This window comes from Oncorhynchus masou, chromosome 9, assembly GCF_036934945.1.
Source record: "Oncorhynchus masou masou isolate Uvic2021 chromosome 9, UVic_Omas_1.1, whole genome shotgun sequence".
NCBI classification, from domain to species: domain Eukaryota; kingdom Metazoa; phylum Chordata; class Actinopteri; order Salmoniformes; family Salmonidae; genus Oncorhynchus; species Oncorhynchus masou.
In genome coordinates, this window is record NC_088220.1 from 24,079,977 (window position 1) to 24,100,683 (window position 20,707).

The following is a 20,707-nucleotide window of genomic DNA, read 5'->3' on the forward strand; positions in this document are numbered from 1 at the left end:
TCCGTGTCTCTGAGTCAACACTGATGTCATGAACCCCTCCCTGCAATCCACAGTCTGTGTGAATTCACGGTCATACCTAGGAAACGCCAGAACATTGTCAGATATCAATAGCTGTTTAATAGCCACAAACGGTTTCTCTGCCTCTCTTGTCCATACAATCTTGTCTTTAGCTGTCATAGCCTTACCATAAATCAAATCACTAAGTATCCCTATATGCAATGCAAAGTGTGGGACCCATGCCCTACAATAGTTAATCATTCCCTAGAAACTCATCATCTGTTTTTTAGTTCAGTGTTTGGGGTGCTTCTAAGATAGCTGTCTTTCTGGTTAAATTAAGAGTTCTCCCTTCCTGAGTTATAGTGTGTCCTAAATAGATAACTTGTTCTTGCCAGAGCTGTAACTTCCTCTTATTAACATTGTGACCTTGGTCTGCTAAGAAGAGGAACAGAGCAAGAATATTTGCTCTAAAGCCCTCCTGTGAGGGATTTGACAACATCATATCATCACATATATCAAAATTTAGCTTACACATAGAAGATCACATTTAATTTTCTTTCCCATTACTGTCAATAGCAGATAGGGTTTCTGTTTCCAAATATTTACTTACTGTCTCCCTGTTTCCGTTCGTGGACCTTGGAAAAATCAACATGTCTATAGTAGTAATCTCTAGGATTATTACATAGTTAAAATTAATTATTTCGATATTCTCAAAGATCCTGGATCACCCCAGATGCCATATATCCCTGTCAACTTTCTACTACTTAAATTAAAAAAACTTCTAATAAATAAACAAAGCCAAAACGACTGCTAAAAATAGCATATGTTTTCTGTACCAATGAAATCTCTCCTTCGGGAGTCTACTGTATTTGAATCTAACAATAACATGGGTTAATCTTAAATCAGTCTCATCAATAATTTAATATATTTGGCGTAGTGTGGGATCCATTATCTACAATAATTTACCATCCATAAGAACTGCAACATTTTTCTTTACATAATTAATTGTAATGCTTATAAAATCACAATTTTTCTATCCCTGCCCTGCCTTAAAAAATGTCCTCAATACTTAACATGAGTCGACCATAATTAAAACTTATCCTAGCTAATTTTCTCACCACATTCATCAAATAAAATATAATGACACTATAGTATCAATTTCACAACCTTGTTGTATTAAATTACCTCAATATCAGTAATACAAATGACCTTAGATTCTCCATCCCAATGGCTTTCCAATGAAGCTGATCAGACCAAAAAGGAAAGTTATGATAGAGGTCATAAGTCATACCACCCCTTCAAATAAGTGTTTCTTACTGCATTAAACAACATTCCTTTATCAAAAGAATTCACGTAACTTCAGAAAATAAAACTTCAAAAATTCCATGTAACTCACTCACTCCCTGCTCTCGCTCTCGTTGTCTCTGTTTCTCTCTTTACACTTGCCTTCCTGCTGCTACTATATCTCTCTCTTTACACTTGCCTTCCTGCTACTACTATATCTCTCTCTTTACTCTTGCCTTCCTGCTACTACTATATCTCTCTCTTTACACTTGCCTTCCTGCTACTACTATATCTCTCTCTTTACTCTTGCCTTCCTGCTACTACTATATCTCTCTCTTTACTCTTGCCTTCCTGCTACTACTATATCTCTCTCTTTACTCTTGCCTTCCTGCTGCTACTACTATGTCTCTCTCTTTACTCTTGCCTTCCTGCTACTACTACTATATCTCTCTCTTTACTCTTGCCTTCCTGCTACTACTATATCTCTCTCTTTACTCTTGCCTTCCTGCTACTACTATATCTCTCTTTTACTCTTGGCTTCCTACTATTATTATATCTCTCTCTTTACTCTTGCCTTCCTGCTACTACTATATCTCTCTCTTTACTCTTGCCTTCCTGCTACTACTATATCTCTCTCTTTACTCTTGGCTTCCTACTATTATTATATCTCTCTCTTTACTCTTGCCTTCCTGCTACTGCTATATCTCTCTCTTTACTCTTGCCTTCCTGCTGCTACTACTATATCTCTCTCTCTTTACACTTGCCTTCCTGCTACTACTATATCTCTCTCTTTACTCTTGCCTTCCTGCTACTACTATATCTCTCTCTTTACTCTTGCCTTCCTGCTACTACTATATCTCTCTCTTTACACTTGCCTTCCTGCTACTACTATATCTCTCTCTTTACTCTTGCCTTCCTGCTACTCCTATATCTCTCTCTTTACTCTTGCCTTCCTCCTGCTACTACTATATCTCTCTCTTTACTCTTGCCTTCCTGCTACTACTATATCTCTCTCTTTACTCTTGCCTTCCTGCTACTACTTCTCTCTCTCTCTCTCTTTTTCTTACATTCCCTTTTCTGTCTCTGTCTACTGTTCCTTGGTGGGACCTTACAATCCTCTGCAATGTGTTTTATCACCGTTGTAGCACTTTCTGCCCTCGGGTTCTATCCTGTTCACAATCTCGGTGATTATGTCCCTTCCTATTGCAATGTTTACAGGGACCAATACACTCCCGGGCAAAATGTCCTGTCTCATTGCAATTGAAACATTTTCTATCGTCTGATCCTGTCCATTTTCTCCCTTCTCTCTTAGGTCCCTTCCCCTTAAGGCCTCCTTTACGTTCGTTTACAATTTCCCCGATAGTTACTGTCAGATGCTCTGACTCAACCTGTTCTCTCTTTTTACAGTCTCGGTGGTAATGGCCTACTTTAGTGCAGTGTTTACACGGTGCCTCACAATCTCTAGCAAAATGACCTGGTTTGTTCCAGTTGAAGCATGTACTGTATGTTCACTTCTCTTTTGACGGTCTCTATCCACTTTTCTCCACTTTTCCCCTTTCTCTACCTCTATCCACTTTCTCAAGAAGGTTTCTAAATCCTGTCCTCCTTCCCCAGCCCGTGGGTTCTGTAAGGCAATTAGGGGATATTCACTGACCTCTTCTCCTTTCTTCCTGTCGCTTGTTTACTCTGCGTCTTAGTTTAGTTAAATCTTTCCTGACTTTCCCTAGGGCAGCTAGCCCTATCCTTTCGTCCTCCTGCTTGCTACTTACATCTTCCTTCTTCTTTTCTCACTCTGCTCTTTTCCTGGCTTCCGAAAGCCAGACTCTGGCTGTGTTCAACCCCTGTTTATTCTGCTTCCTAACATCCTTACCACATTCCTTATGTATCTGTTTTATTAGCAATTCCAGCTTTCAACATCCAAACGCCCATCAAATTCATACTTCTTTCTCCATTTTGGACCGAAATCAATGTTCCGTTTATCTCTCTGCTCCATATATCGCTCATCTCCCGTTAATTCCGGGACCTCCTTTGAGGATTTACTACCCATGTTTGGTAAATTCTTGCCGTTCCTAGTAGCTATGGTATTTATCACTACCTATGTGTGTGCGGTTTACCGTTATCTAGTAGTATAGTTGCTCTTCTGTCTGACTACGTGTGTGTGTGTCTCTTTAATGTTCACCATCTATGTATATTTTGGGGGAAAACTCCACTACTTCTACGTGTATGGATTTCTATATGTTTCTCCTTTTGGTAACCTGATGTCTATAGATTTGGCTTTTATCCCACTCCTCTAGATTAGGTACCAGAAACTTTGTCTATAGAGTTGACTATCGATCGGACATTAGGTCTCACCCGTATACAACTCTAAGCTATCACGCAGGGGTTGTAAATCCCTAGTTAACCTCCTATTTCATGTTGTGTCATAGTACTTTTAAAGTACACCAATATCTTGCATCTCGCTCCTCTATATTAGGTTTCCCTCTCCACCGTTTCGATATTACTTCAGTCCTGACTATTGAATTAACATAGACGGTCAATTACTCCGCCTACTCCTCACAGCACCTATTTAATATCCCCGCCTAATAACCCCGTTGACCTTCAAGGCGCCAAGATCTATTAAGCTTTATTTTACTTGTGGCAGCGCCTTACCTCAGGTCATTTCGGACCTAACATCCATTTATCGATACATCCATGTATATTGGTCATACAAAACCCATAGAATCTGTTTGGAATAGTAACGCTCCTATTGTTGATAAATTCTAAAACCTTTAGAACATCAAACCAAAGATAACTTAAATCATTCCCCCCCAAATTCGAAAATAGAGACTACTGACCTTGTCGCCGACTGGGAAAAGCAATGTTGGTTTTGGATCTAGTCACCATTTCTGCTCACCTGGGTGTATACCGGCCTGTTAAAGAGCCCCAATGTCAGGGGACAGGACTTTGTTTTATGGGACCACGTCCCGCCCGTGCACGGTTCTCGGCTTGTTACCTTCAGATGACAGGAACAGATATTTAGATCCGGCTCGAAGGACCAGATTGTTAGAGGAATTTTGATTCCTATATGTTCATTAATCAATTCAAGTAAAACACTCTGTCCGTTTCTAAGAATTTGTAAGATCCTTATTTGCATAAAATGGACAGAGACCAGCCTTAAAAGTAATCAGTAGTGTTTATTTCCGAGAGCTCTGCCATAATCACATGTACATTGGCTTATATATCACATACAGTGTCATAGCTTTTAATATGTCCCTCCTCTTCTTGGACATTGTCTTTCTTCCTCTTGGACAATGACTTAGCTACTTTACAATGCAATTCCAACACACACATATTGTTTATCTTGTTTCCACATGTTACGCAATATATTGCATAACATATTTCCCCCTCCCTAGATGGGGACCAGACATTTCTCCTGTTGTTAGTTTCACTGTGGTCAAAGTTGTCTGTTAACACTTCCTCTTGGTCTATGTATAAACATTTTATTCTTCAGACAGCATAGAGTTCTGTTAATTAACGTTAGTTATAATTCCACGTTGAATGTATACATTATTTAGTCATTATTGATAAAAATCCTTCAACAAAATCTAAACCAGATATAGAAAATAGACCTATATGATGATATAACCTCTATCGTTTACATGGGTTATCCAAGAACATGGTTGGGGAAGGCAGTGAGGTTAGTTATGTTATGATTCCCCAAATGTAATGAGATGGCGTAGATCGGCCTTCTGTCTGGCCCCCCAGATCTCCACGCCCGTGGAGTGAACAGCTCCACATACATTGAAGAGAAACGCCAAGAGGACCCAAAGCTGCCTGTCTCTTCACTAAGCCTTATTGAGCTAGAAACACATCTGCACTGTTTCCTAATAAGCAGTAGGGGGAGGCAGACTGCAACTGTGAAGCTCAGGATGATTCTATAACAAAGAAAGCTGCCTTGGCAATGAGTCTGGTGTTCTCTTGCGTGTTCATTTTACTTTTATTTTACATGATCAGCTGGTACAAAGAAATAAGACATTAGTTTATTCACATGAAGGTAATTCATGGATTCCATTGACACACTTCAAACATTGAATATCAGGAAGTTGCATAGACTGTTTGGTATATCTCTTTTTATATTAAAGATGGACAGGGGACCGTTGCTGGAAATGTACTGGAAGGGTGATCCAGCTGGTATGAGTCATCCAGATGTTTGTGGAGGTGAAACAGTAACATACGGGTAGTTTACGAGGTAGTGGGGACAATGTTTCCAGTAACAGCACACACAGAAGAGCTCTGCCTCAACACGTTACATTTTTGATATCAGATCCTCTTGTTGATTCTCTTCAGGGTCACACCCTTCTCCCCGGCGGTTGTACAGAGCTGTATAACAGAGAAAGGAGACAAGAACACAGAGAGAGGGTTTATCAGAGTATTGGAATTAAAGTATCCATTCTGTTGTACAGTATGTCACATAAGTATTAACAAGTCTCCTTACTTTAATCACTCACTAACACGTCTCTTAACTTTAATCACTCACTAACACGTCTCTTAACTTTAATCACTCACTAACAAGTCTCCTTACTTTAATCACTCACTAACAAGTCTCCTTACTTTAATCACTCACTAACACGTCTCTTAACTTTAATCACTCACTAACACGTCTCAACTTTAATCACTCACTAACACGTCTCTTAACTTTAATCACTCACTAACAAGTCTCAACTTTAATCACTCACTAACACGTCTCTTAACTTTAATCACTCACTAACAAGTCTCTTAACTTTAATCACTCACTAACAAGTCTCCTCACTTTTAATCACTCACTAACAAGTCTCCTTACTTTAATCACTCACTAACACGTCTCTTAACTTTAATCACTCACTAACACGTCTCCTCAACTCTTTAATCACTCACTAACAAGTCTCAACTTTAATCACTCACAAGTCTCTTTACTTTAATCACTCACTAACACGTCTAACTTTAATCACTCACTAACAAGTAACACGTCTCTTAACTTTAATCACTCACTAACAAGTCTCTTAAATCACTCACTTAATTTAATCACTCACTAACAAGTCTCCTTTAATCACTCACTAACAAGTCTCTTAACTTTAATCACTCACTAACAAGTCTCCTTACTTTAATCACTCACTAACAAGTCTCTTAACTTTAATCACTCACTAACAAGTCTCTTAACTTTAATCACTCACTAACAAGTCTCTTAACTTTAATCACTCACTAACAAGTCTCAACTTTAATCACTCACTAACAAGTCTCTTAACTTTAATCACTCACTAACAAGTCTCTTAACTTTAATCACTCACTAACGAGTCTCCTCACTTTAATCACTCACTAACAAGTCTCCTTACTTTAATCACTCACTAACGAGTCTCCTCACTTTACTCACTCACTAACAAGTCTCCTTACTTTAATCACTCACTAACAAGTCTCTTAACTTTAATCACGCACTAACAAGTCACTCAACAAGTCTCCTAATCACTCACTAACACGTCTCTTAACTTTAATCACTCACTAACAAGTCTCTTAACTTTAATCACTCACTAACAAGTCTCTTAACTTTAATCACTCACTAACAAGTCTCTTAACTTTAATCACTCACTAACACGTCTCTTAACTTTAATCACTCACTAACAAGTCTCTTAACTTTAATCACTCACTAACGAGTCTCCTCACTTTAATCACTCACTAACAAGTCTCCTTACTTTAATCACTCACTAACAAGTCTCCTTACTTTAATCACTCACTAACAAGTCTCTTAACTTTAATCACGCACTAACAAGTCTCTTAACTTTAATCACGCACTAACAAGTCTCTTAACTTTAATCACGCACTAACAAGTCTCTTAACTTTAATCACGCACTAACAAGTCTCTTAACTTTAATCACGCACTAACAAGTCTCTTAACTTTAATCACGCACTAACTCAATCACTCTCCTCTTTCTTTCTCTCTGCCTCAGTCTCTTTCTCCTACCATGATCAGCTTGTCCCCACTGATCTCAGCAGTGAAATGATACTGGGGGAACGGAATAATTATCTTGCCTCCTTCCATGGTGACGGTGGTCTAAGAGGGACAAAAAGAGTTCACCACGTGACTCACATTCAGATGGAAAGTACAGTACATACGCTGTATCTCTTTGAATACTATTCCACGAGTTTAAAGAGCACACTCATTCATTTATTCATTCATGTATTCACTCACCACGAACTTGGAGCGTAGCATGCTCTCTAGCTCACACTGCTTTCCGATGGTGAACTTGTTAGTCAAGGTCCAGTTGGGAATAATCTGTGACCAGGTAAAATCGTCCCCCTCCTGAAGCACTTCTGTTATCACTTTGAAGTCAGTCTTGGCATTGGCAAACCCTGAGGGAAAAGTACAGAGGGTACAGTAAGGGTTATATGTTAAGGTTGGGGTTAGGGTAAGGGTAGGGGTAAGATATGGGTTATGGTTAGAATTAGACTGATAGTTGCGGCTAGTGTTAAATGTGGGGTCATTGTTAGGATTAGAATTAGGGTTGTGGTTAGGGGTAGAGATACGGTAGTGCACGGTGGGAAAGATTAATGGGGGAAAGATTGAGGTTAATGACATACACATCTAATTAAAACCTTTTAGTTTGACTCAAACACGTTCAACACATAAATAAATCTTTTCGAGTTTGACTTACCAATTGCCTCCAGAAACTCATCGTAATTCTCTTGACTTTCAAGCTCATACGTCCCAGAGAATGCCATGGTGGTGAAGAACTGCCCAGAGACAGCAGAGAACTCTAGAGGTGTGGTATTCTCCTTCTTTTGAAAGATTTCTTCTTTTTATCATGTAATGTTCAGTGACTCACTGACAAAACTGCCTCATTCCCTCCCTCCACACAGGCCTCACTGACAGCAACACAAAGACACCAATAGGAAGTTTGTAGAGCACATGCCAGTCAAGGCAACTTGTCGTTCTATTGCCAATGCAACGAAATAATGTTGCTGCACGCAGAAACAGTCAGGTACTCAAGTGTTCAGAAAAGTGGATTTCACCTATGCTATTCACTATTGGGTTGCTGTTGCTTTAAGAAATGTCATATCGGATGTGATTGAGTCATACAGAACAAGTTTGTGCAGTATGACAGACAGATGTTTCTAATAAGATGCACTGCACATTGCAATAGTATTGCTGACGTAACACCCCTATGGTGGATAGATAGTCTCTCTCATAGCCATGTATTTAATTATATGAATCTGGTCCCTCCTTTTTAGTGGTAGGCTCCCGAGTCAGTATTGATAATAAAGATAATCTTAGAAACCAATATAAAAACAAACGTTTTATGACAATGTCAAAAGTTTAATGAAGCTATCTGTCCGGCTGGACCTAGCTATCTGGATGGCAAGCCGGCTGGACCTAGCTATCTGGATGGCCAGCCGGCTGGACCTAGCCATCTGGATGGCCAGCCGGCTGGACCTAGCTATCTGGATGGCCAGCCGGCTGGACCTAGCCATCTGGATGGCCAGCCGGCTGGACCTAGCTATCTGGATGGCCAGCCGGCTGGACCTAGCTATCTGGATGGCCAGCCGGCTGGACCTAGCTATCTGGATGGCCAGCCGGCTGGACCTAGCTATCTGGATGGCCAGCCGGCTGGACCTAGCTATCTGGATGGCCAGCCGGCTGGACATAGTTCTGTCCGGGCTTAGCTTTCAGGCCGGCCTGTCTGCCTGGCCAGCCAGCCAGATAGCTAAGTCCGGCCAGACCTAGACCGGACATATTTATCTGGCTGGCTGGATCCTTATAAATATTACAATTCTAAATGATGAAGACATTGAATATCCACACTGATGGCAGATGCAATTTTGTCAATCTCTCAAGATACTTAAATAATGCTGTTCTCCCAATATTGATGTTGATATCTCACCAAGTGTCCAGGAACAAGTGATCAAGAAATTGAATTAATTCCTGCAACATCTGGATTGTTAGGCATTTTGCATAGCCCAGAGTTCTCAACCTCAAAATCCCAGGAAGTCCTGACAAAAATGGTGGCCTACTTTTCCTCCAAAATGACATTGATGGAGATACTAAAGCATGAACTATCAAATCAAATGTATTTATCACATGCGCCGAACACAACAGAACACAATTTCCCCTTACAGTGAAATGCTTACTTTCACGCCCTTAACCAACAATGCAGTTTTAAGAACATACCAAAAACAAGTAACAGATAAGAATAACAAATGATTAAAGAGCAGCAGTAAATAACAAAAGGAGGGCTATATTTGGGGTACCGGTACAGAGTCAATGTGCGGTGGCACCAGTGTCGAGGTCATTGAGGTCATATGTACATGTAGCAGTAGTGTAGAAGGGGTGGTGGTGAGGGGCAATGCAAATAGTCTGAGTAGCCATTTGATTGGATGTTCATGAGTCTTCTGGCTTGGGGGTTGAAGCTGTTTAGAAGCCTCTTGGACCTAGACTTGGCACTCCGGTACCGCTTGCTGTGTGGTAGCAGAGAGAACAGTCTATGTCTAGGGTGGCTGCAGTCTTTGACAATTTTTAAGGCCTTCCTCTGACACCGCCTGGTATAGAGGTCCTGAATGGCAGGAAGCTTGGCCCTGGTGATGTACTGGGCCGTATTCACTACCCTCTGTAGTGCATTGCGGTCAGAGGCTGAGCAGTTGCCATACCAGGCAGTGATGCAACCAGTCAGGATGCATGCATCCTGGTGCAGCTGTGAAACCTTTTGAGGATCTGAGGACCCACGCCAAACCTTTTCAGTCTCCTGAGGGGGAATAGGCTTTGTCGTGCCCTCTTCACAACTGTCTTGATGTTTTTGGACCATGATAGTTTGTTGGTGATGTGAATAAGGAACTTGAAGCTCTCAACCTGCTCCACTACAGCCCTGTCGATGAGAATGCGGGCGAGATCGGTCCTCCTTTTCCTGTAGTCCACAACCATCTCCTTTGTCTTGATCACGTTGAGGGAGAGGTTGTTATCCTGGCACCACACAACCAGGTCTCTGACCTCCTCCCTATAGGCTGTCTCGTTGTCGTCGGTGATCAGGTCTACAAGCACTGCTGTGTCTTAACGAGGATCTGAGGACCCAGCCAAATACTTTCAGTCTCCTGAGAGGGAATAGGTTTTGTCGTGCCCTCTTCACTACTGTTGGCTTACTTGCAAAATGTTCCAAAAATATGTGTTACATACAGTACATACTTAATGAACACAACTGGCCTACAGTCATTGAACCTATTGTACATTATACCAGCATTGACCAGGATTTGTACCTGATTCATCTAATCTTCTTGATATTGTGATCAGTTATATCTGGTGTGTTGGGCTTATAGTGAGATTGATATTCAATGTAATTTTCATCACTGGTTTACAAGCATATTGTTAATATTTGACTCGACATACAAGGTAAAAATGAACAAAAGGATTGGGTCAGGTTTTATAGCAAAGTTTATTCTTTAAGGCAGCACCCAGTTGTTGTGGGTAGAGATGGGTTAGACAGATCCTCTTGCTGATTCCACTGTTCCATTCTCTCCACTGGCAGTTAAACACGGGGTGGAAGGGAGCAGAGAGAAGATAGTAAGAAGTCATACAGTTTATAGTGTTGGCTAAATGAGAATTGTTGAAGATTATACAATGGTACAGTCATACGGGATGCTTCGAGTATAGGGGCTGGTTAACCATCACCTGTCTAGTGGCAATAACATCTCTCTCTCTCTCTCTCTCTCTCTCTCTCTCTCTCTCTCTCTCTCTCTCTCTCTCTCTCTCTCTCTCTCTCTCTCTCTCTCTCTCTCTCTCTCTCTCTCTCTCTCTCTCTCTCTCTCTCTCTCTCTCTCTCTCCTCTCTCTCTCTCTCTCTCTCTCTCTCTCACCCTCTCTCTCTCTCTCTCTCTCTCTCACCCTCTCTCTCTCTTTTTTCTCTCTCACCCTCTCTCTCTTTTTCTCTCTCACCCTCTCTCTCTCTCTCTCACCCTCTCTCTCTCTCTCTCTCTTCTCTCTCTCTCTCTCTCTCTCTCTCTCTCTCTCACCCTCTCTCTCGTTTTCTATCTCTCACCCTCTCTCTCTCTTTCTCTCGCTCTCTCTCTCTCTCTCTCGCTCTCACCCTCTCTCTCTTTTTCTCTCTCTCACCCTCTCTCTCTCTTTCTCTCTCACCCTCTCTCTCTCTTTCTCTCGCTCTCTTTCTCTCTCTTTCTCTCTCTCTCTCTCTCTCACCCTCTCTCTCTCTCTATCTTAGCCTCTCTCTCTCTCTCTCTCTCTCTCTCTCTCTGCATGTGAAGGAGTGAAGGAGTGCGTGTGTTGTTTGCTATTTCTTGGTGGCATTTATTTGGTTTTCTTCTGTGCATGATTAAGGTTATTATTTTTGTTGTGGTAGAATTAAGTATTTTGTTTTTTGTATCGAAATTACCATGATTTTGGCGGGGATGGCAGCCCGATTGGGGATGCCGTCCCTGTCACTTCGGCACGGCTTTCGGTGTGTTACTGAAGCTGTTGTCACGGTGGAGGAATTTCTGGTCGCCGTAGGAGAGAAGGTAGGCTATGAGAATATTGCTTATGCATCCCAGATGAATAAAGCTGTGGTGGTATTTCTTAAAGAAGAGTGTCTGGTTGATCGTATGGTTGAGCATGGCGTACTTCTTAAAGGAATGTTTATTCAAGTTACTCTGCTTTTTTCTCCGTCAACATGGGTAACAATTTCAAATGTACCACCGTTTATTCCAAATGAGCTATTGGAGCGCGAGTTATTGCGCTTTGGGAAGTTCGCCAGTTCAATTAAGGTTGTCCCGTTGGGTTGCAAACACCCGGCGTTGAAACAGGTAATGTCAGACTTTAGAGTTATCGTTAGAGTTAACACTTTTTACAGCCACCAAAGGATCTGATACAAGAGCTTCAGAGGACCCTTGTCAATTTCTTCTGGTCTGGACAACACTGGATCAAAGCTGCAGCCCTGTACCTGCCACTGCATGAGGGTGGGCAAGGCCTGGTGGACATTTCCTCTAGGATCACGGCTTTCCGGCTCCAAGCAGCCCAGAGATTGTTGTACAGAGACTGTTCTAGCTGGGTTGAAACAGCCTACACATTGATGAGGAGAGCGGGTTGTTTGGGCTTAGACAGGCATCTTATCCTCTTAAAGCTGGAGGAGGGTGATTTGACTGGCCTGACTCCATTTTATGAGTCTGTTATGCAGGCTTGGAGAGTCTTTGTCAAGTCCCGTAAGGCCTGCACTCCACCAGGGATGTGGCTTTTTGAAGAGCCTCTTTTTCGTAACACTGCCATCCAGTCCCGTGTTCTGGGTTCAGCTAGCCTACGTTCATGCCTGTTAGGCGTGGGGTGTAATAAGCTGGGCCATCTGATGCGGAGCAGGAGCAGATCGTTGGAGGAGCTGGGAGAAAGAGCAGGGATCCGATCATCTCGCCTACTGAGGAAGGTTGTCGCTGAGGTCTGTGAATCCTTGCCAGAGCTTCATCTGCAGTATGTGACTGACACTTCCAATTCTGATCGGTGGAAGGAGGGTCTGGATTATGTTCCCTGCACTGATTGTTAGTGGTGCGATGGGGGCATTTGAAGAGGACGTGGGGATGCTGCTTTCCTTCCATACCCCGAGGTCAAGGAGGTGGGAAAGAAGGCCATGTACAGAACACGTGGAGAAGTGTCCCATGCCTCTTCCCTAGAAGGGTTCAAATGGATGAGGTGGGCGGATGTGCTTGGTCCAGGTGCCTCTCCAAAAGGCTGTTGGCGATCATTATACAAACTGCCTATTGATAAGAGGACAGCTGACCTCCAATGGAGGATAATACATGGAGTTATAGCCACCAACATGCATCTGGTACACCTGGATCCTACTGTTGGGGAGGGGTGTCCATTCTGTGCTGAGTCTGAATCTCTGGCACATCTGTTTTTACTGTGTCCCAGGTTGGTTGGGATGATTGAACTGATCACTGATTGGTTCTCAACGTTGGGAGGGGTTTTCTCTTCCCAACTGTATATATTTGGGCCAAAGTACAGGTTCAGTCAAAAGGGTGTAGTTGTGTTGCTTAATTTTGTGTTAGGGGCAGCAAAATTAGCGATATGGAAGACCCGAAAGAACAGTATTCGGGGACAGGGGTCTGTGGATGTGGTGGGAATGCTGGAGGGAATGTTGGCAGCAAGACTAAGGGTTGAGTTTGCCTATTATAAACTTGTCAATAATATCGATCTGTTTTTGAGTATATGGGGTATTCAGAGGCTGTTGTGTTTAGTTACTGTGGAGGAGGAATTGGAGTTGTGTTTTTAATTGATGTGTAACTGTGGTTTTGTATGAGTATTTATTGTGCGGTGGGCCCCCAGACCCAATAAAGAGTTTTTAAAACTCAAACTCTCTCTCTCTCTCTCTCTCTCTCTCTCTCTCTCTCTCTCTCTCTCTCTCTCTCTGAATGTATTCCTGTCACTGTCTCACTGTTTGCTCCCAACCCCTGTCACTTAGGACTGTTTGATCACTGCTTAAAGCAGAATTCATCATTGCCTATTATGTCTGTAAAAAAAGGGATCATGACAGTATTGAAAATGTGCCTGGATACCAGTCTGTTTGTACCATCACACCACTCCTTTGCGAATCCTTAATTTATGTAGGCAAAATACAATATTTTATCTTCGACATATGAATAACAGTTTGAGGAATATTTTGAAATCTATTTATTTACAGAGTGTATCAGATTGGTCATCGATGGGGTAGCGAGTGTAACCACAGCAGTGTTTTTTTTCTTCTCTCAAATCAAAACACACCTCAATGTTATCTACACACCTTTTCATACCCACTAGATGTTTCCCCATATGATTACTACACCGGATAAACCAGGTTAGACTTTATTTACCCACTAGATGTTTCCCCATATGATTACTACACCGGATAAACCAGGTTAGACTTTATTTACCCACTAGATGTTTCCCCATATGATTACTACACCGGATAAACCAGGTTAGACTTTATTTACCCACTAGATGTTTCCCCATATGATTACTACACCGGATAAACCAGGTTAGACTTTATTTATCCACTAGATGTTTTTATTTACCCCATATGATTACTACACCGGATAAACCAGGTTAGACTTTATTTACCCACTAGATGTTTCCCCATATGATTACTACACCAGATAAACCAGGTTAGACTTTATTTACCCACTAGATGTTTCCCCATATGATTACTACACCAGATAAACCAGGTTAGACTTTATTTACCCACTAGATGTTTCCCCATGTGATTACTACACCGGATAAACCAGGTTAGACTTTATTTACCCACTAGATGTTTCCCCATATGATTACTACACCGGATAAACCAGGTTAGACTTTATTTACCCACTAGATGTTTCCCACTAGATGTTTCCCCATATGATTACTACACCGGATAAACCAGGTTAGACTTTATTTACCCACTAGATGTTTCCCCATATGATTACTACACCGGATAAACCAGGTTAGACTTTATTTACCCACTAGATGTTTGTCAATATGATTACTACACCGGATAAACCAGGTTAGACTTTATTTACCCACTAGATGTTTGTCAATATGATTACTACACCAGATAAACCAGGTTAGACTTTATTTACCCACTAGATGTTTCCCCCTATGATTACTACACTGGATAAACCAGGTTAGACTTTATTTATCCACTAGATGTTTCCCCATATGATTACTACACCGGATAAACCAGGTTAGATGTTTGTCAATATTTACTTAAACCAGGTTACTTTATTTACCCACTAGATGTTTGTCAATATGATTACTACACCGGATAAACCAGGTTAGACTTTATTTACCCACTAGATGTTTCCCCATATGATTACTACACCGGATAAACGGTTATAAACCCCCATAGATTACTACACCGGATAAACCAGGTTAGACTTTATTTACCCACTAGATGTTTCCCCATATGATTACTACACCGGATAAACTTGGTTATACTTTATTTAAGCAAACACACCATAAAGACAATGAGTGACATTAACAGAAATGTGATCATCTGCTCTTTACATATAGCACCATTCTCCGACTGACCACACAACAGAAACATTCACAGATCATACCAGCTGAAAGAGAATGACCACAGCCCCAGGAGACCAGAAACATTTACAGATCAGACCAGCTGAAAGAGAAGGAATGACAGATTAGGGTGGAGTTCTACAGGTAGTCCCAAGGTAGCATAGTCTCTCCCAGTCCTAGTGCCAATACTGTGGCCTTTTATAACTTAGATTTGCTCACCTCCGGCGTCCTCTCTCCTCCTTCCACTCTCGCCTCCTTTTGTAAAAGGTCAAAGTTAATCAAGGAGAGTCAGCGTGGAGAGTGAACGTGGATGAAGATACAGTTGCTTGAAATGAGACGGTCCCTCTCCACTTGCGCATCACTAGGAAAATTGCATTTACACAGGTGGATCCCCCAAACACGTGTAAAGTGCTCAAAACAAATTAAATTAGTTGTTCAATACATTTATAGATAAAACAATAAGTAGCATATTATTTTTAAATGTGTTCATTTTTTTCTCCTCTGACCTAAAAGCTGATTCAAAGGGGGTGTTGTATATTTCAAAACTGTTCCGCGTTAGGATACACATGAGTATCCTTGATGAAAGGTGGCCATTGAGGAGGGGAAGACACTCTTCGGTTCTCCCACTAAGGAATTAACACACTGCTCCAACATTAAACCACTTATTGGTTTCTGGGTCACGGAGGAGAGAGGACGGAGGACGGTCTTTGGCCCAAACGAGAATCTCCCTGTATGTACAGCCTTGAAACAGATGCATACATTGGTATGCTATGGTCAAATCCATAATGTACAGTTATTGTGGTTTATCCCATTTCTACACTATTGCCCTTGATCATTTCTCTGAGAAATACAAGACAGCTTCATCTGTAGTCATCTCCATTTGACACTGTTCCATTGAACAGATGCTGGACAGACCCTGATGCTCAGTAATACCTGCTAACATACAGCAGAGGCCACTGTAGCGCCATCTCTACTCCTTCAACCATTTTCCATGCCAACAATACAAAACCATTGACAGTAAATGGAACCATACATCACTCCCCCTCATCAATCAGGTACTGAACATGATTTAAATCCACATCAGGAACCATCTAACAACAACTGATGGCTGTAAGACTCCCAGACATCCCAGACAGTCAAACCTTATCCTCAGGTATGTCCCCTTCACGCTCCCCACATGGGAACGAGAACACCCCCTGGCTGGACTTCCTTTGAGACATCCCCCTCTGAGTCCCTCCACCCCCCACACCCCCCTCAGTGTCCCCAGCTGGCAGTCAGCAGGACTCCCAGGCAGCATAGAGGAGGGCCTGGAGGCGGCAGAGGCCCAGCAGGTGGAGAGGGTCTCCCCCTCTGAGCAGGATGGCAGGTAGCTGGGGCTGGGGCTGGCTGAGGAGGGAAGGGTGCGCTGGCTCCCGTTGAGGCAGGCGGAGTTCTTCCGTGAGTAGCCAGACTCTGCAGAGTTCTTCCGTGAGTGGCCAGAGGAGTTGAAGTGGGAGGTACGGTAGTTGGAAGCCCGCCAGCCTGGGCGACTTCTATAGTGACACTGGCATCTAAGGTTGGGGAGGGGCGGGAAAATGTTTAATTAAAAACATTGTCCATTGAAATGTGTCTTTTGTTTCCACAGCTACAGACACAACGTACATACTCTAACATCCTTTTATATCATTGGCCTAAGAAATACGAAAGGCCAACCGGAGGATGCAGATTAATTAAGGAGTACAGTAATATGATAGGTATTAAAGTACCGGAGGATGCGTATGAAGGCCAGTTTGAACTCTCGGCTGTAGCAGGGGTAGATGATGGGGTTGAGACAGGAGTTGAAGTAGCCCAGCCAGAAGAACACCTTGAACAGCGTCTCAGGAGGACGAAATTCTGGGTTGAAAGACCCTGGGGGAACAAGAACAGATACAAGTTACACAGCTTTATATTGATCTGTATTGATCTGTGTTCCCTGTTCATAACAACAGCCTTTATATCATTGAAGTCAATACATAAAGCTGCACGCGTCAGGCTGCTTGATAAGCTCACTAGTGTACTTCTATTTTTGTCCAATAGATGGCAGCATGCTGTAATGAAACCATGTGGTTCATGATGGACCAAATCAGTTGGACATGTAAACTGCCTCAGTGAAAGATAAATAACGGGGGACAAAAACAGCTCATTGCGGCCTTTTGCAACATTGCCAGAAGACACAGTAAAGGAGGCCAGAGATCCTAAACTAGATAAATATAATGTTTACTTCTTCTGACAACGACGCCACATTAGTCCCAGGTATGTGACTGGCAGCCCTGGCTGGCGGACACCAAACTAGCCACTTGGAATTGACACATAACAACATTAACAGGGCCTGGGATGACCCCAACATTCTGAGGGAAGACAAACACGTTCCAGATGAGATGCACCTCTTCAAAAAGAGGGTAGGAATCGGTATGTGTTCAAGGCTACATAGCATCTTAAACTTCTTAGCCTTGCTATCTCAAGGTCATTTTTCAATTACAGTGGCATTTGTGCATTGCATTTGAATTAAAAAATAAAAATAAAATAAAAATGTTTTTACCTTTATTTAACTAGGGAAGTCAGTTAAGAAAAAAATATTATTTACAATGAAGGCCTACACCTGCCAAACCAGGACCACGCTGAGCCAATTGTGCGCCGCCCTATGGCACTCTCAATCACAGCTGGTTGTGATACAGCCTGGATTCAAACCAGGGTGTCTGTAGTGATGCCTCTAGCACTGAGATGCAGTGCCTTAGACCGCTGCGCCACTTGGGAGCCCTGGTACATCTTCCCATTCTAAATAAATGAATATGGTATCTTAAATGACTTTACCATTATGGTAACATTGTTTCACCAGTAATATTTGTATTTCAGGATCGGTGGGTCCCCTGCGGGACGTTGAGCTAATATAGGCTAATGCTATTAGCATGAGGTTGTAAGTAACAAGACAATTTCGTAAGACATAGACATATCTGATATTGGCAGAAAGCTTAAATTTGTGTTAATCTAACTGCACTGTCCAATTTACAGTAGCTATTACAGTGAAAGTATACCATGCTATTGTTTGAGGAGAGTGCACAGTTTTGAACATGAAAAGTTGAAATCAACCAAATAGGCACATTAGGGCAGTTGGAAACAACATTTTGAACAGAAATGCAATGGTTCATTGGCTCAGTCTAAAACTTTGCACTTTCACTGCTGCCATATAGTGGCCAAAATCTAAATTGCAGCTGGGCTGGAATAATACATGATGGCCTTTCTCTTGGATTTCAAAGATGATGGTGTAAAAAAAAGGTTGTTTTTATCTTTGTATTTTCTTTTACCAGATATATTGTGTTACATTCTCCTACATTCCTTTCACATTTCCACAAACGTCAAAGTGTTTCCTTTCAAATGGTATCAATAAAATGCATATCCTTGCTTCAGGGCCTGAGCTACAGGCAGTTAGATTCAGGTATGTCATTTTAGGCCAAAATTGAAAAAAGGGTCCGTTTCTGAAGAGGATTTATAGGCCCCTCCCTCAAGTTTGCTACTGTTTGCTACTGGAGGGAATAATCAAGGTCCTTGATTAATCAAGGTCCAAGATTTGTCAAGGTGGTAACACCAATGAAATCAAACTGAGGGACACATTATACTACTTAAAGAAATAGGCATTTTAATAGTGTTACTTTTTTTATTGAAACAATATATTCAATAACTGTTTTCATTGTCTAGCATTCAACATTTATTACCATGTGTTTTTACATGGTGCCAAAGTCAAGGCACAGCATTTACGACCACAATAAAATTATGAGCGAAAGCGAGACCACATGCATTTACATACTAAATGACAAAAACCTGGACTCAATAACAAACGTTCCAACACCTAACTACAGTAGATTACAACATTAGCATGGATTCTCATCAAACACATTTCTTCTGTTGACTAATGAGAGCAGCTAATCTGTGTTACGTTTTTTTTTTTTTTTTTCACAATCCCACTGCTACGGCCAAGCATCGCTGGTGAGAGGGAATCTCATAGGAAAGAAATCTCATGCCTTAGGAAAGAAAACACTGAGTTGTGAAACACATAAAATAAGTATGGAATAGCTGGGCTGTGTATTTCTGTGTGTATGTATGTGTGTGTGTGTGTGTGTGTGTGTGTGTGTGTGTGTGTGTGTGTGTGTGTGTGTGTGTGTGTGTGTGTGTGTGTGTGTGTGTGTGTGTGTGTGTGTGTGTGTGTGTGTGTGTGTGTGTGTGTGTGTATGTGCTCGTGTGTGTGCGTCTGTCTGAATGATGTCTGTGGTGTAGGGTAAGCCGAACTTGGTCTCTGAGGAGATGAACGGCCCAAATTAAAATCACATTCCTGGTAAAATTGTGGATGCTGTATAATCCCAGGCAATCGTGTGTGAAAGTTATAGGACACATTAGGACATAATATCTGGAGAACCACATATGGTTCTCTTCCAGGACCCTGATGAAAACAGCTTGTCTGTCATAACTCTGGATGTTAGGTTATTACATTATTGTATCTGAGCTCCTAGTGTGCTGCACTCCTTTTCTTTTTCAAGTATTTTATTTTGCTAGCCTACACCTCGCCTAAACATTTGTGTGTTTCTTTCGCCTCCAGATTCATCTTTTCCAGGACACCAACATAAAGGCAAGTGCGTCCGGTAGTTGTAATACCTGTCATCTCGTAGTACTGGTAAAACTGCCATCCGGTAATGGTGACACCTGTAATCTGGTAGTACTGGTAATACTGTCATCTGGTAATGGTGACACCTGTAATCTGGTAATGGTGACACCTGTAATCTGGTAGTACTGGTAATACTGTCATCTGGTAATGGTGACACCTGTAATCTGGTAGTACTGGTAATACTGTCATCTGGTAGTACTGGTAATAATGTCATCTGGTAATGGTGACACCTGTAATCTGGTAGTACTGGTAATACTGTCATCTGGTAGTACTGGTAATACTGTCAGCTGGTAGTGGTAACACCTGTCATCTGGTAGTACAGGTAATACTGTCATCTGGTAATGGTGACACCTGTAATATGGTAGTACTGGTAACAACTGTTATCTCAAAGTGGTAACACTGTCACCTGGTAGTTATGATAACACTGTCATCTGGTAGTACTGGTAACACTGTCAGCTGGTAGTACTGGTAATACTGTCATCTGGTAGCACTGGTGACACCTGTCATCTGGTAGTAATGGTAACACTGTCATCTGGTAGTACTGCAAACACTATCATCTGGTACTGGTAACGCTTTCACCTGGTAGTACTGTTAACACAGTCATCTGGTAGTGAGAAAACTGTAATCTGGTAGTACTGTTAACACTGTGATCTTTTCCTACTGTTAACACTGTAGTCTGATAGTACTGTTAACACTGTTGTCTGATAGTACTGTTAACACTGTTGTCTGAAGGTACTGTTAACACTGTCGTCT

General features: G+C 41.8%; 1 protein-coding gene and 1 pseudogene across 1 annotated transcript; both read right to left on the reverse strand.

The window, feature by feature from the left end:
• Window positions 1-5,233: 5,233 nt before the first annotated feature.
• On the reverse strand, window positions 5,234-8,294 carry LOC135545707 (gastrotropin-like). The gene is made up of 4 exons (XM_064973511.1): window positions 7,944-8,294; window positions 7,481-7,641; window positions 7,253-7,342; window positions 5,234-5,640 (listed from the first exon to the last, which is right to left on the reverse strand). Exons 1-4 carry the CDS (start codon window positions 8,008-8,010, stop codon window positions 5,581-5,583), a joined length of 378 nt encoding a protein of 125 aa, XP_064829583.1. The 5' UTR covers window positions 8,011-8,294; the 3' UTR covers window positions 5,234-5,580.
• Window positions 8,295-15,189: 6,895 nt separating this feature from the next.
• The window catches only part of LOC135545708 (alpha-1A adrenergic receptor-like), a 33,669-nt pseudogene continuing 28,151 nt past the window's right edge, over window positions 15,190-20,707 (reverse strand).